The sequence below is a fragment of the Mauremys reevesii genome, linkage group 3 (assembly GCF_016161935.1).
Source record: "Mauremys reevesii isolate NIE-2019 linkage group 3, ASM1616193v1, whole genome shotgun sequence".
NCBI classification, from domain to species: Eukaryota; Metazoa; Chordata; order Testudines; family Geoemydidae; genus Mauremys; species Mauremys reevesii.
In genome coordinates this window covers 82,892,201-82,908,430 of record NC_052625.1, presented here as the reverse complement: position 1 = coordinate 82,908,430, position 16,230 = coordinate 82,892,201, and the positions used below count along the sequence as shown (strand labels likewise).

The 16,230-nt window shown below is 41.4% G+C and overlaps 1 protein-coding gene across 5 annotated transcripts in view; it reads left to right on the top strand.

The window, feature by feature from the left end:
- Positions 1-16,230, top strand: part of TTC13 (tetratricopeptide repeat domain 13) — an 89,760-nt gene that overhangs the window by 23,349 nt on the left and 50,181 nt on the right. For all 5 annotated transcript variants that reach the window (XR_005595570.1, XM_039528558.1, XM_039528559.1 and 2 more), the window contains 6 exons: positions 1,930-2,000; positions 5,258-5,323; positions 7,922-8,014; positions 11,686-11,802; positions 13,471-13,581; positions 15,667-15,749. Coding sequence is in view for 4 of the 5 variants with exons in the window: in XM_039528558.1 (XP_039384492.1) it covers positions 1,930-2,000; positions 5,258-5,323; positions 7,922-8,014; positions 11,686-11,802; positions 13,471-13,581; positions 15,667-15,749 (541 nt within the window). In the remaining variant the exon portion in view is untranslated. The remainder of the gene's footprint in view (positions 1-1,929; positions 2,001-5,257; positions 5,324-7,921; positions 8,015-11,685; positions 11,803-13,470; positions 13,582-15,666; positions 15,750-16,230) is intronic.

Here is a 16,230-nt window from a genome sequence, read left to right as displayed (position 1 = left end):
GCCAAATTCTGCAGTTTGATGGGCACATGCAGTTCCCATTATCTTCAGTAGAAGTTGCATCTGTCTATCCAAGAGCAGGTTTTGGTTCTTAAACTTTATTGAAGAGCTTACTGCCGGACCTATTTAGAAGACCTACTAAAAGTGTTTTATCATAAATGTAAAATGTTCATCCCTGATTCTTGCAACATAAACATTGCCATAGGTTGAGACTTTTTCTCCAATATAACTATAAAAGGTAAGTTATCTAAACCGTTCTAAGAAGTTTTTGCAATCTTCTCCAAGAAACATGACGTACCACTGCTGAGTAAACAAGTGGGGGGAAAAAAACCAGTAGCCTCTCATGTGAAGTATTTTTTTAGTTAAGTATTTGCAGTTGAAATACTGTGGACTACTCTTTATACCAGACCCTAAGCTGTGGAGGGCAGGTATTGCTCTTCAAAAAGAAAAATAACATTGTACACATGCCCCAACATTATACAAGTGCAGAAGACAGGATTAGGAAAAGCCACAACAAAAGCCCTCTACTTTCTAACCTATTATCATCAATCATCATCAGTGTCTCCCAGCGTGGACCTATCTTGTGTATCGTCTAGACTCCAAGCTCCATAGGACAGGGTCTGCCTTTGTGTCTTATTCTGCACTGACCACATCAGCACTTAATAATAAGCAAAAATTCAACTAATCCATGTGTAATAATGTCTACCATCTGAGGATTTCAAACTGTTCTTTGAGCACTAATAAATTTAGCCTCACAATATCTTTTTATGATATGGAGAAAATTTTACACATAAGGAAACTGAAATAGGAAGGCTAGGTGCCTGATTTTCAGATGTTCTGAGCACCAATGTCTACATTTGTGGAGCTGCAGGCACTCAGAACCTTTCAAAAATAATCCCTAAGTGACTTCCCTATTATACATAATAAACCTGTGTCAGAGGCAGAATAGAACCCAGGTCTACTGACTCCCTATACTGTGCTTTAACCATCCTGTTTATATTACTCACTCACTTGCTGGAAAGTTAAGGTTTCAAAGTCAAGCACTCCAAAGTTAAGAAATGACAGAATTAAGGTTATATCAGTCCTAGTCTCCTGGCTCCTTGTCCCAGACTTTCCCTAACCCAGGGGTAATCAATTATTTTTTGTCAAGGTCCAGACTCCAGAGAAAATAATACAAAAATAATAATAACGATAATAATAAGTTTAAAAAAAATTCAGTCTATTCAAAAGCATCTGGCGGTCCTGATTTGGCCCCCATTCTGCCTATTGCGTACCCTTACCCATACCAGTCCCAGTTCTTCTTCTGCACCCCAGTTCATTGTCCGCTCATCTCCCATTCCCCTGATGCTGGTTCCTAGTCCCAGTCTTTGTCCAGCCAGTCTCAGTCTCTTCTGGCTCCTCATCTGATCTGTATTCCCTCCTCCCTGTTTCCCTTACCAGCTCCCATCCTCCTTGTCCAGTCAGTACCAGCCTCCCCTCCGTCTTACACTCCAGCTATCCTTGCTCAGCCAGTCCTAGTTTCTCTTCTCTGCCCCCAACCTAGGGTTGCCAACCATCCCAGATTGGCCAGGAGTCTACCAGAATGTGCATCGATCTCCCAGTGGCTATTGAAAGCAATCCGGGAGATTTTAATCGGCTGGTAAAAGTCCAGTGGCAACGCAGCGGGGCTAAGGCAGGCTCCCTATATGCCCTGGCTCCGTGCAGCTCCTGGAAGCAACTGGCATGTCCCTCTGGCTCCTAGGCTACTAGCCCTGCCTATAACCATGATAACATCTAGTGGCTATATTTGGGATTGGGATCCCCTTGTGCTAAGTGATTTACAGTACGGTACTTACATTACATTTTGTTAAATGTGACCAAATTTTAGAATATTGGAAAAACTGACACGCTATCTGTGTTTTTATTTTAATGTTTGTAATCTTGCTTTGCCAGCAATTGCCTATGTTTTGATTGGCAGCGGCCTATATGATGAAGCAATAAGACATTTTTCAACAATGCTGCAGGTAACTGTTCTCTTGTTCTAGTTTTGTAATTTCAAACTTAAAGATGATGAACCTTGAAATCAATCACTGAGGAAATTGGTTTGTATAAAATACAGATTGTTATAAAATTCGATCTTAGAACCATTATAGCATTTGAGGCTGACAAAGCAGATAAAATACATAACTCTTAATAAATCCCAGGACTTAAATTGGAGAGATTCTGCTATCAGATGTGAAAATGAATACAATGGATAAATGGGGTTTTAAAAAAATCTCATTACCCCAGTCTCTTAATAAACTAGTACACCTCTACCCCGATATAACAGGACCCGATATATGGCAGGTGGTAAAGCTCTGACACGCTGCTCTGAGCAGCATATTAAGGGTGCCGGGCCAGGCCAGGGCAGAGGGTCTCGGGGGGGCGGTCAGGGGCTCCCCTCCAGGGTCTGGGGCGCAGGAGCTGTGAGAAGGCACTTTTGGGGGCCCCGCAGTCCCAGAGTGGCCCAGGGGATTTGTGGGGGGCCAGGAGCAGCCCGCTCTGCTTCCCTCGCCCCGGCCCCAGCTGTCACTCGGGATGGGTGATGGGAGGCTTGGGGGAAGGGATTCCCCCTGCCCTGCTTGGCCTCAGCCTGCTCCACTCCGCCAGCTCCCCGCCGCAGGTGAGTATGGGGGACGTCCTTTCCCTAACCTCACCGACGGCGTGAAGCGGAGCCATGCGGCCCCAGCCCGCTCCACTCTGCCACCTCCCAGCCACGTTGCTCCACTTCCCGTGGGGCAGGTGAGTGCGGAGGGCGTCCTTTCCCTAACCTCCCTGTACTCACCGGTGGCGGGATGCAGAACAGCCCAGCCCCAGCCAGCTCCACTCCACCGGCTCCCAGCCGCGTTGCTCCGCTTCCCGCCGGGCAAGTGAATGCAGGACCTTTCCCCAGCCACCCCCCAGCGACATAGCTGGGGATGGGCCAAGGAGAGCGGAGCGGGCGCTCGTCGCTCTGCTTCCTGCCACAGGTGAGTGTGGGGGAGGGGCATTCTTTCCCCAACCTCCCCGCACTCACTGGCAGTGGGAAACGGAGCACCATGGCTGGGAGGTGGCAGAGTGGAGCGGGCTGGGGCCACGCTGCTCCGCTTCCCGCCACTGCCGGTGAGAGCAGTCAGGGGACAGAGGGTGTGGTCCTGGGGGTGATTAGGGATGGGGGTCTCTGGAGCGGGACGTCAGGGAACAAGGAATGGGGAGGCCAAAGCAAGTTTGTTATAACGCGGTCTCATCTATAATGCGGTGAGGTGGTTTTTTTGGTCTCCCGAGGACTGCGTTATATCGGGATAGAGGTGTAAAATGTAAGCCAACTTACTTTTTAGAAGGAATAGCTACAAAAGAACAAAAAACATACTTTATTTTGCACAGTTCAATTTCCTAAAAGTTCACTTGAATAGGACTTCTTAGTGTATTAGATTGAGATTTTTTTTTTACTACATTCTTGGTTACAATTATCATATTGCCAGTAACTTACCTGCAGAATAACCTCATATGTGGCACTGGCATTATGGGAGTTCCATGTTATAAACCAGACTCCATCCCAGGTTAATACTGGGTTCTCAGTTAAGAACTTGGCTGCTGTAATATTTAAGCAAAATGTTATTTATTCTCTAGTATAAATTATTTTTCTGATTTGGATGGAGTAGAATCCATATTATTTTATCATTCAGATTGTTTAATGGCAGGCTGACAATTTTTTTAAAAGGGTACCATAGCTTAGTCACACTTGATTTATAAATATGTATCCTTATGGACAAGATGGTCTAATTGACTGAAGCATAGGCCTGCTTTTTGAGCCAGTACAGATATAAAATACATCAGGGATAGGCTATAAAATGGCATTAAAAAGTTCTGTGTTGTAATGTAATAGCATCCTGCTATGTTTTTTTAACTCTTTCTAGTGGCATATGTGTTTATGTGTACAGTGAGGATATGTTTGCACTACAGCTGCTACAGTGACACAGCTGTGGCACTGCAGCTATGCCTCTGTAGTATAGACAGTTTCCACATCAACTGCAGGGTTTTCATCCATGTAGGTAATGCACCTCTCTGAGAGATGGTGGCTGAAGTCCTTTTGTTGACTGGGAGTTAGGTTGACCTAGCTATGGTGCTCAGCGTGCAAAATTTTTCACACGCCTGAGTGATGTAGCTAGATCAACCTAAGTTTTAGATGTAGACCAGGCCACCTGGGGGAGGGGGCAGCTCCCACCCAAGGCAGTAGCAGGACCTCGCTGGCTCCATTCCTGGAGGAACCCATGGCATGGATCAGCCCAGGGCTCCTTGCCTCCCTCCTCCTCCCCCTGCCCAGAGCCTCTTGCGCCTGTAGGCTCTAGAACAGAGGTTCTCAAACTGGGGGTCGGGACGCCTCAGGGAGTCATGAGGTTATTACGTGGGGAGGTTGTGAGCTGTCAGCCTCCATCCCAAACTCCGCTTTGCCTCCAGCATTTATAATGGTGTTAAATATATAAAAAAGTGTTTTTAATTTTATATGGGGGGGGGTCACACTCAGGGGCTTGCTATATGAAAGGTGTCACCAGTACAAAAGTTTGAGAATCACTGCTCTGGAAGATCTAAAATATAGAAGGCTGCAGCTGGCTAGTTATCAAGGGCAGCAGCAGGGAGAGCATGCAGGGAGTCCCCAGTAATCAGGGAGAGGAGGGGAAGAGCACCAGGGTGGGACTGTGCTTCTTCTCCACCCCTGCAACCACTGGGGACTCTGTGTATGCTCTCTCTGTTGCCCTGCCTTGGCCTTGGCACTTGGCTGGCCACAGCGCCGTACGTCCTATGGTGTGAGAATCTCTGAAATAGAAAAAATGAGCACAAAAGTTACCTATGTGTTGATTTGCTGATGACTGCCCATGCCACATTTTAATATCAGGTATTTTTGCTATAGCTTTAATTTAAAAAAACTGTGTGGTTAGGATTATTTTTACCATGGGAAAAGAGGTTTCTCCTCACTAACTCGACTCAGATTTGGTGAAGACATTTTACTCATTTTCCAAGTAATTCCTCTGTAGGAGAGATGAAACATGGACATTTTCAGCTCATAAATTGCAAGTTATGAGCTTGTGGTGATGATGGGTTATAATAATCTCTTTTGTGTTTTTTACCTGGAGACCATGACTAAGGCCTGCTAATATTAAACACTGAGCATTAAGTAAAAGTAGGCAGCTGAAGAAAGACACCTTCAATTCACTTACTCTAATTTTTTTTAAAGATTGTTTTACTTGTGTTTTGCTCTGAATAGGAAGATCCAGAGCTGGTTAGTGCTATTTATGGACGAGGGATAGCATATGGGAAAAAAGGACTACATGTGAGTATTTAATAATTTAAATGATTGTCAGAAGTACTTGCCTACAAACTGTAAGATTACAGGCGCTACATCAACTAGAACTTATTAAACATATATACAGTCCCAAAGGCTTTCAGTATGTAATTAATATGCAAACTAGATACAATTAACTGTGGTTTAAACAAAGACTGGGAATGGTTGGGTCATTACACCAATTGAATCTATTTTATGGGCCATCTTAATTATCACTTCAACGATAGCTCATCTCAATTGATTAGACTCTGCCTGTTGGTATGCATACTTCCACCTTTTCATGTTCTCTGTATGTATAAATATCTCCTGTCTGTGTGTTCCATTCTATGCATCCAGCTCATGCTGAAATAAATTTGTTAGTCTCTAAGGTGCCACAAGTACTCCTGTTTTTTTTTCAGTATGTATTGTCATGCTATTAATGTTTTCTCTGAAACATCCTCATCCTCTTCCTCTTATCTGAAGATGCTATATGACGAGGGATCATACTTGTCAGGCATCAAAATCTTGTTGTGTGTGTGCATAACCTCATGGAGATCCCTGAAGACTGATAAGTAGTGGAGGGGGACCAGCTACTTTGTTTAGCAAACGTACAGTGAGATGCTCTTAATGGCATTACTGTTTGGGCTGTTTCAAGCAGCTTCTATTTTGTATTCTTTGAATTGTCTTATTTATATTCTGTAGTGTCTGTTGCTCCCCTTCCTCCTGGGGGGTCATCCCTAAATACATACCCCATTCTTGGGTTCAAGTCCTCAGTGGTACTAACATGAATAATTTTATTTATTTATTTATTTATTTTTGTTAAATAATAAGTATCTGAACTATACAGAGCCTTTCTTGTTTAACACAATAGCACCTAATTGGACCATTTTCAAAGCAGTTTGTAATATAAAGATCACTAGGTAAAGACCAACACAATGATCCAGAGTTTGAAGAGTTGGCTATTAATGATTAAAAAAAATTAGTAAGGAAAAATGGATTTAAAAAAATAGCCCTTTGTTTTATGTAGTGTAATTAACGTATCCAGATCCTGTCAGGAAGCTGAAATTGGCTTTTAGAATTCTGACGTCCTCCAGTCCAGGTTAATTGGATGACTCAGTGGAAAATCCCATTGTGCAGAACCACTGTGTGCTAGAGAATGTTGAGAGGTACTCACTTTCTGTGATCTTCACATTCATTTCTGTATCAGCAAAGAGTTCTCTGGTTTTGGCAGCTGATTTAAAAAAAGGTCCACTCCACGAATGATGGCTTCTGTGAGAAATATTTTGAAGTTTTTTTTCCTGACTTGATTCTAAAGATGGGCAAAAGGTTCAGGCAAAAGCTCCAGATCACTCAAAATTCCTTCCCTTCCCCAAAAACTCAAACAAATGAACCAACCAACAAAACCAAAACAAAATGTTTATCTCAAGTAGAGTTTCTCTAGCCCAAAACAACAGAAGAGCCAAAGAAGGTATAAAGTCTAATATGGACTTTGCCAATCTATTTTATGGGTAAGTTACTCCGGTACTAGGATAATGGTTTTGCAGTACTGCCATGCTTTAGATAGGTAGGGGAAGTACTGGGAATGCCACCATATTTTCTAACCCAGATCATCAAAAGGTCTAGATGACACTGGTTTAAAGCACTAGTGGTTCCGCACAGTTCCCATCATTCTTGCAGGTGAATCAGTAGTGATAATGGTGGTAAACTTTAGGGAAAAGTTTAGTATAGACAAGGCCTAAGGAAATATTTTCTCCAGAGACTTGTGGGATAAAAAGAGGAGGCCATATGAACCAGATATAATATTATCTGTGTAGACTCTGCAGCTAGTTTTGTCATGGTTCAGCTAGGTTATTGGAGATAAAGGTGTCTTTCAGTTAACTTGATTTTTGAAAGTCCTTAATTATGAAACACAGCATTGGCCTTTCTGGCTGATGCAGCTAATGAATTGCTAATTTGTTCTTCTGGAAAAAGCTTTCCTCCATTCTTGGGAAGTAGTGTCAGGAGGAGCTTGTGATATCACAGAAGGGAAGTAACTGGAGTCACATTTATCTGGCTGTAGCTGTTTCTGCTAGGACTGCTTTACTCGGCAAGAAAATAAAAAAGTAGTGTACACTGAATCAGACAAAACTGTTTTATGGTACACGTTGTAGAGCCTCATATTTTTTGGTTTCAAGGGAGTGTGACAATGGCTTTATATTAGCTGACAAAATGCACTTCGTAGTACCACAATTCGTCGTGAAGAGATTTTAAGCACTAAAACATAATGCTTATTGTATAAAGAATATTTGCAGTGCAACCCCAGTAAGTGAAGGTGAAACACTGAGGGGTCTGTTTGCAAAATATTGCAGATGATGCCTATGGATAAAAGGAGTCCCTTTTAGTTATTAAGTTTTAGTATACAAACAGCTTGTTCAGTGAATGCTTTATATTGCAAGTATCTTATCCCTATTAGAAATGACATTGAAGTACTTTGATGACTGGAGGTTACTGTTTATTGATTGTCTTTTGACCTTTGTCCTTAAAAATTATTAGTGTAACTCTAAGATCACTTACTATAATAACAAAGCATGAACTGGATGCTTATACAGTTTAATTTCTGTTTTTAAGGACATAAACAATGCTGAGCTTGCCCTGTATGAGCTAAGCAGAGTAATTAGTCTGGAACCAGATCGCCCTGAAGTATTTGAACAGCGAGCAGAGGTGAGAGTTTTCTTTCTCAGACTTTTCAATTGCAACTCTTTCAAATATTTAAACGTATTTCTTCTGGCGTCATTCACCCTTTTAATGGTTAAAACTCTTGCTTTCTCCACTAGAGATATCTCCCTGTTTAAATGCTTTTAAAGTATATATATTTGCTACTAGAAAAGTACATATTTAATGGTATTTGTGAAAACTTGTATAGAATGTGTAGTGACTAAAGCCAAATAGATTGGCAGGTAATTGACATAAACAAGTGTTTAGCTTTGTATATATTGAATAACGCAGAATCATACTTTTCTTTGTAACCTGTTGTAATGAATCAAATAGTACATAAAAACCCTGTTCAGTTATGGTTATTGTACTACAAAAAATTCCTAAGTTCAATCATATTGCATTATGGCTGCCAGTTAAAACATCCAGCATTCAAAGTGTGTGTTAATTTAGCGCCTTTGCGTTCAGAAACATAAACGAGATTAACCAATAATTCTGTAACTTTTAACTGAAGATAATGTTCAGTGTGGTCAGTTACAAAAATGTGCACAATTTCTGCAGCCCAGCATCTCCCACAGTTCTCAATGTCTGACAGAGAGGATCCTTTTGGCCTTCATCCTCTCAGATATACCAGAGAAGGCAGAGCAGATTCTTCCAAGGAGAGCTGTGGAACTGGGCTTTGGGGGAAAGCCCAAATGGAACACCACCCTTTCCAAAGCCTCTTTATGACAAAGACCACATAGACCTCTGCCCAGAGCTGAAGCTAGAGGGCAGGCAGAATTTCCTGTTTCCTGGAGGAGTGGGTTGCATTGACTACAGACAGGTGGGTAAGGGGTAGGGTAACCAGACAGCAAATGTAAAAAATCGGGACGGGAGTGGGGTGTAATAGGAGCCTATATAAGAAAAAGACCCAAAAATCAGGACTGTCCTTATAAAATCGGGACATCTGGTCACCCTAGTAAGGGGATAGTGAGCCAGGGCTCCCCCCATCCATATTCATCCATTTCCCCCATGTCTCACAACCCTATAAAGTGCAATCTGATCCAGAATTAGATGTCTTGTCTTTTAGATATGGGAGCAATTGAAAGTATTCCCTCAGAAGCACATGGCGGGAATCTGAGCCATTCCTGTCCTTAAAAGGTTCAACAAATGGATGAAGAAAACAAAGTTTCAATTGGAGACCCTGGCATCCCCGTCTTGGGGAATCTTCTGGCTTCTGTGTACCTGGCAGATACATGCTTCCATATTTCTATCAGATTGTGGAACTGCAGATTTCTAAGTTTTGCTTATGGCAGGAAGCATTATCAATACTGGATGTTCCCATTTGGCCTGTCCTCAGCCCCCAGAGTCTTTGCAAAGAAGTTGGTGGCAATCAGCCAGACTCCTGTCTCAGGTTATCCACTGGTATCCCTTCCTGGAATCCTGGATGACATCTTGATCAGAGCTCCATCTCCTTCATTAACACACACAGCCATGTCCTTGACACTTGATCTGCAGGTACACTTCTTTGTTACCAATGTCAAGAAAAGCCTCTTGACTCCATGCACCAAAAATACCTTACTTAGGAATGGACATAGATACCTTGATAGCAAGGATCTGCCCATCCCTAGAAAGATTCCAGAAGATTCAGGATCTTCTTCCATTATTCTGGAGCCACAAGTGAGTGTTTAGAAGTTGGTTTGTAGCACAGAGTCTATGGTCTGGTAGAGAACCCACAGGTAGGCAGATTTCTTAGAGCAATCTGATTAGCTAAATCAGTGGTCAGGCTGCTTTTTCCAAGAACCTGTTGCTTGTGCTGAAAGCTCTGACAAGTCATCTCTTCGAACCACTAACACCAGCATCAGCATTCTGTTTGTCTATCATTACGTGCTTTCTGATAGCCATCATGGCTGCCACATGAGTGTCGGAGCTGGTGGCCTTATCTATGCAGGAACCTTACTGCTTGTTCCACGAGGACATGGTGGTGCTCAGAACTCTGGAATCGTTTATTCCACGCTTCCCAAGAGGAGGTTCTTCCTTCGTTCTATCTGAGGTCACAACATCCTGCAGAGAAGAGATGGTGCACCTTTGATGTCAGAAGAGCCTGAAAATCTACTTCAAACATATAGAATCCTTGAGAAGGTTGGGTGCCCTATTCATGTCTTTCCACCCAAAATGCAAAGGACCCGGAGCTTCCAAGCCTCCATTGCTAGATGGATTAGTCTGTGCATTATGGAGGCATACAAGTCATCAGAGTGTCCAATCCTGAAAGGGTTCAGGGCACGCTCCCAGCGATCCTTGGCTAACTCATAGGCAGAAATAGCAAATGGCACACAAGCAATTGGCAAGGCAGCCACCTGGTCAACAGCTGCTACCTTTATCAAGCACTATAAGGTGGCCTTCCTGTCATCTGCAGAAGCAACCTTTGCCAGGAAGGTGCTGGAGACAATAGCCCAGATATAAATCTTTTAAATGGGGAGTGATACCTTTCTTCCCCTCCCCCCCCTTCTTTCTGACCTTTTCTACAATCCTCCCTACATCTATTCACCTCTTGCTACTTCCCAGACATCCAGATTTGTGGAAAACGCTGGACTGTAGAACCGAAAATTTCTTACCGATAGTTTCCTTTCTGCTGGTAGAGGCTCCCACAATTTTACCCACCCCAAATGTTTTTTATAAGTCAGATACTGGCATGGGATTTTTACCATGTGAACATTTTATGGTTCACTGTACATAGTTGGTCTAAAGCGACAAAGAGTCCTGTGGCACTTTATAGACTCACAGATGTATTGGAACATAAGCTTTCATGGGTGAATACCCACTTCGTCGGATGCATGCCATGCATAGTTGGTTTAGTTACCTCTGGAGTGTTTGTTACTAATATTGTTTATAGAAGTTTTTATGGCTTTGGAATAACTCATCTGATGGTAAGTGGGATCAAAGGGGGAATGGCTCACAGCACATAGCTCTGAGACTTTGATTTGCATTGGTGAGCTGCAGAAAGAAGGGGAGCTGCTCAGACATCCAAATTTTTGGGAGACACTGCTAGCAGAAAGGAAATGATGAGTAAGAAACTGTTTTTTGCATTCCAAATATGAAGAAAATAAACATCTGTCAAAGCACAACATAATTGTGTATACAATTTTTTCTAATAAGTTCTGATTCACAGTTTTCATGCTATTTTAGGTATGGTGGTTTTGCAATATTCTCTTAATTTGTCTCTAAGGGTGTATATACCAGAGTTGGTCAAAAACATTTCAATGGAACAGTTTTCTGTTGGAAAATACTATTTCGTTTGAAATTGATTGCGTCAACTTCAGCTATTTTGACAGAAGTTTCAAAATGAATTAAAATTAGAATAGACTCTTTCAACTCATTTTGTTCTGTAGTATATTGTATTGACATCAAAATTCAAGCATATTTCCAAATATTTTGTTCTGTGAGATATTCTGAGATTTTGACTTTGTCCTGAATCAGGAGAAAAACAAATGTCAGAATTTTCAGTGGGATGAAAATGCTGTTTTCTGACCAGCTTTAGTAAATACACTAAGTAAAATATGTATATACTTGAGAACAAGATTAATTGTACAGGCATGAAAGTAAAACATATTGTAAGATAAAACTGTTCTAAGATTGCTCAGCATACTCTAGGACAACTCAGTGTACTCTTTCTAGGTTAATTGCTTACTTTGGATTTATAGATATTGTCTCCCCTGGGCCGAATTAGTGAGGCACTGGCTGATCTCACCAAAGCTATTCAGCTGCAGCCATCAGCACGACTTTACAGGCACAGAGGTACTCTTTACTTCATATCTGAGGTTAGTTTTTTGCCATTAGATGCTACTTTCATGAAAGAATAAGGATTTCTCCCCTCCCCATTGAAAACTAATCTTCAAATAGTTATGATTGACCAGCAGTTTACTTGCCTTTTTAGAGAATTGTGATCAGAGGAGGTCTTAAAGTATTTTTGTTTTCATGAATTACTTAGTGGAGAGGAAATATGTTGTATAAAAATTAATGCAAACAATCTATAATCTCATAACTATTTTTGTGCCTTCTGGGGTCAGTGGGGGTGCACAGAGAAACTTGCTTTGATAGTGAAGATCATAATTGCCCATGGGGATTATTGTTGGATACTCATTTTTAAAAAAGGAAAAATATACAGAACTACAGGGGTGTGTGTGGTGTGAGAGAACCCCAGACCAGCAATATAAAACAATCTATTATCCTCGCAAAATGCTGAAATCCTATCTTCTTGCTATGAAAATAATTATTACAGTAAAAGCTGTTTTATCCAGCACTTCACCAACCAGAAAACTCTATTTCTATTTCTGATCTTCATTTAAATTCCGGTTTATAGTACGGTTGGTGCGAGGCCGTCAGGGGATTGGGGCACAGGAGGGAGTGTGGAGCGCAGGCTCTGGGAGGGAATTTAGGTGCGGGGCTGGGGGCGTGGGCTCTGGGAGGGAGTATGGGTGTGGGAGGGTACAGGGGTTTGGGATGTGAGGTGCCAGATCTGTGGGGCACTCATCTTAGGCAGCTCCCCACAAATGGCAACCTGTCCCTCCTAGGTGGAGGCGCGACAGGCAGCTTTGTGCGCTGCCTCTGCCTTCAAGTGCTGCCCCTGCAGCTCCCATTGGCCGTGGTTCTCAGCCAATGGGAGCTGTGGAGCTAGCGCTCAGGGCGGGATGGGAGCAGCACGCAGAGCTGCCTGCTGCGCCTCCAACTAGGAGCAGCTGGGACAAGTTGCCGTTTGCAGAGAGCCACTCAAGGTGAGTGCCGACCAGGCACCCCGCACCTCCTCCCGCACCCCAACCCTCTGGCCTGAGCCCCCTCCCACACCCAACTTCCTCCCTCTTAGTTAATCAGTATTTTTTTTTTATTTTATTTTATTTTACTTACTGGCACCCCTCTTTCCCCCAACATGCCAGATAAAACAGCTTTTACTGTATTATTATTTTGGCATTTTTAAGGACACGGCTTCGGGTTAGTTTAGATATTGTTGCCTCAAAAATGGTATGCACATTGAATAGCTGATATCCCAAGGGAATGATGTAAAATCAATTTATTCAGTTGACTTAACTCAGCCTATTTTCAACCCATTTCTCCATTCACTTCATCCCATTTTTTTTTCTTGCAACAAGTTGCTATGAGAGGAAAGATGGAAATAAATTGTGCTATACATTCCTTTTAGTTGGCCATTCTGACTGACATTTGGCTATCTCTGCTGCTTTAAATGGTGCTGGAGCTGAATGCCTTCTATTTTCCTTCTTAAGGATATTTGCTTTCTTTGTTCCTTCTAAAGAAGAGGCATTTTATCTTAGCACTATTGAGATTGAGTCAGCATATTAGTATAAACTTAGAACTCGAAATCACTCTGTTGGAGCAAAATACATACATGTAACCATAAGAGGGTTTGTTTGTATTCCTCTTGATCAGCTAGATCTAGCAATTTCTGTCATCTGAAAGCTATTTTTGTCCAACAGGACTATGCAACAGCTCATGAAGACTTTCAGCGCTCCTTGGAACTGAACAAAAACCAGCCTATAGCTATGCTATACAAAGGCTTAACCTTTTTCCATAGAGGACTTCTGAAGGTAAATTTGTTTTTAAATATCTACTTACAGAACAACGCCTTTAATATTAAGTTATTTCTATAAAATATTCTAGCTGTTGTAGATATTCTGTAGGTGTCCTTGTTTTTTCTCATGACTGAGATAAATCATTATACCAAACCTTTTTAGGCTCTGTTAAATCCAGTGGTGGTACTTGGTTCACTGAAAATAGATCTGATGCATCATGTAGATATGTGCCGTGTAAATATCAGATATTCTCACTGGAACGCATGTGACTGATGGAATATATGATGTCAAATAGGGACAGATTTTCAAAAGTGCTTGACACCCAGGGGCTGACACTGAAAATATGTCCAGTTAAGTCCAAAATTTCTTTCTGTCAAATGAAAAAGAATGCCTAGGAATATTGACAAGGAAGGGGACTGGAGAGGAAAACACTGGTAGCTTCCTTACCGTATGAATTAGGAGAGGGTAAGGGGAGTCCCCTCCAGGCAGCCAATGGGGATCTTTACATATGCATTTAATGCATGCCAAACCTGAAACTCTCATGCATATATTATGGAAGGGAAAAGCCATGTGCCTCCAAAGACTCGAAACAGGAGGCAAATAACTCCCCTTCACACAAAATGGATTTTCTAAAAATCACATGATTTTTGGACGTCTGACTCAGATTTTTGAATGTTTGAGGTTGGCAATACTGGATCTGTTCCTAACTTACTGGAGTTCGGGGAGCTGCTGGTGCTTTTTTCTCTCAGGGTTCCTCCCTCCCAACCCATCTCCCAGCTGCTGCTTGTTTTCCCCTATACTTTTTCCATTCCTGAACTTTCAATCAAAAATCAGGAAATTGTCAGGCTGTCTTTTTTGTAAATCTTATCTGAAAGTAGCACAGTGGCCCTTGGTAGTGAACTAGATCCCCAGTGTAGTGCTGACTTGAGAGAATTGTGCTACTTACTGAATCACCGCCACCACTTCCTGCGGTACCCTGGGTTATCATTGGTGCACTTCTGTCCAAATTGTGATCTAAACCCACTCTGATTTAATTTGAGACTTGATGAGATTAGATCCTGGAGTGGATGTTTGATTGTAATTAGTGCAGTAACTGAATTCTTAACACACTCAAACTAGAATTGAAATACTGTAATTTGCCGGTTCTGTCATTTACCTGTTCTCTAAATCAACACGTATATTCATTTGTTTAAATCCCATCCTTGCCTAAAGGCTTAGTGGGCCTTAAGTTCTTCTACTGACTGAAGTCCTACCTGTGCTGTTTGTCATTTAGTAAAGCATTAAACTAAGAAGTATCAAGATAATTAATTTGAGTCCTAGTTAATGAGCTATGAGTCTGAGGTTTAGGTTAATGAAGTCTGGACCATATAAAGTAATTTGAACTCCAATTGACATGGCTCTGCCAGTAAAAATCCTACTGTAGATGCAGTTATACCAGCAAAAAATTATTTTGCCAATGTAACTTATTCCATTTGGGCAATTAGTTTAAACTATACCAGCAGAAAAACTCTTTTGCCAATATAAGCTGCATGTCCATGAAGGCAATATACTGGTATATCTATCCTGGCAGACCACTTTAAGTATAGACAAGAAATTAATTCCCTCTGTAGGGCTTTGAGCACGAATCTGTAGCCACTTGAACGTAGTGCAGAATACATCAGAACAATAAGAGAGCCAGGGCTGTGAAGTGAGTCTGTGTGTAAAAGTTAAAAGGGGTGTTGTGAGTGAGGTGGGGGTCTGGAGGAAGAAAGGATGGCCTTGTAGTTAAGGCATTGGACTGAATCTGAGGAGAAGAGAGTTCTGTCCCTCACTGCATGTGGTATTGGGAGAGTCGCTTACTCCATAGCTTATTGTAGCATAAAAAGGATTCTAGCATTTTTAATTGTGTAATTTGTAGCACAAAATACTGTAATATTTTACTTGTACACTTTTGGATTCTGTAATGTATAATGCCTTGGTCAAACCTTCCACAGGTCTTTCTTAACAGCACAAAATCCTTAGTAATTACTGAATTACTTTAAATTTAAAGTAATTGAATTTAACTTTAGACAAGGATAATTAATAACAGCTAATCATGATGCCTACTTGTGTTTTATGTAGGAAGCTATTGAATCATTCAAAGAAGCCCTGAAGCAGAAAGCTGATTTCATAGATGCATATAAGAGTCTGGGACAGGCCTATAGGTAAGCACATTCAGAAATAGCTTTTTAATACCACTGGCTTAAAGCCTATACCACACTTTCAACACTACATATCAATAAAAATAGAACAATAGTCTTTAATCACAGGAGTTAGGTAATGGGTCATTCTTTAGTTTTGCTTTTAATAATGATATTGAAATGATGAGAAGAGAACTCGACTTTGTTTATTAAGGCTTTGAATGTATATGTCTTTAAAAAGGTGATCTACAGATAATAACTAGATAGAAAAGCAGTTGTGGATAGGTTAGATATTTAAAAAAATTAATAATATATAAACCAGTCATCATCCTGACTACTATGTCTGTATATTGTATTCCCTCTCTTCCCCACAACCCTCTGTACTCCATCAGGTTTTTTTTTTCTCATATTTTGGACTATTAAGTTTGGGAAACACCTACATTATGTGATTGATGCTACTGCAATATAAATTGTTGCCTGTCTAATCTTAATTTGGCCCCCTGGC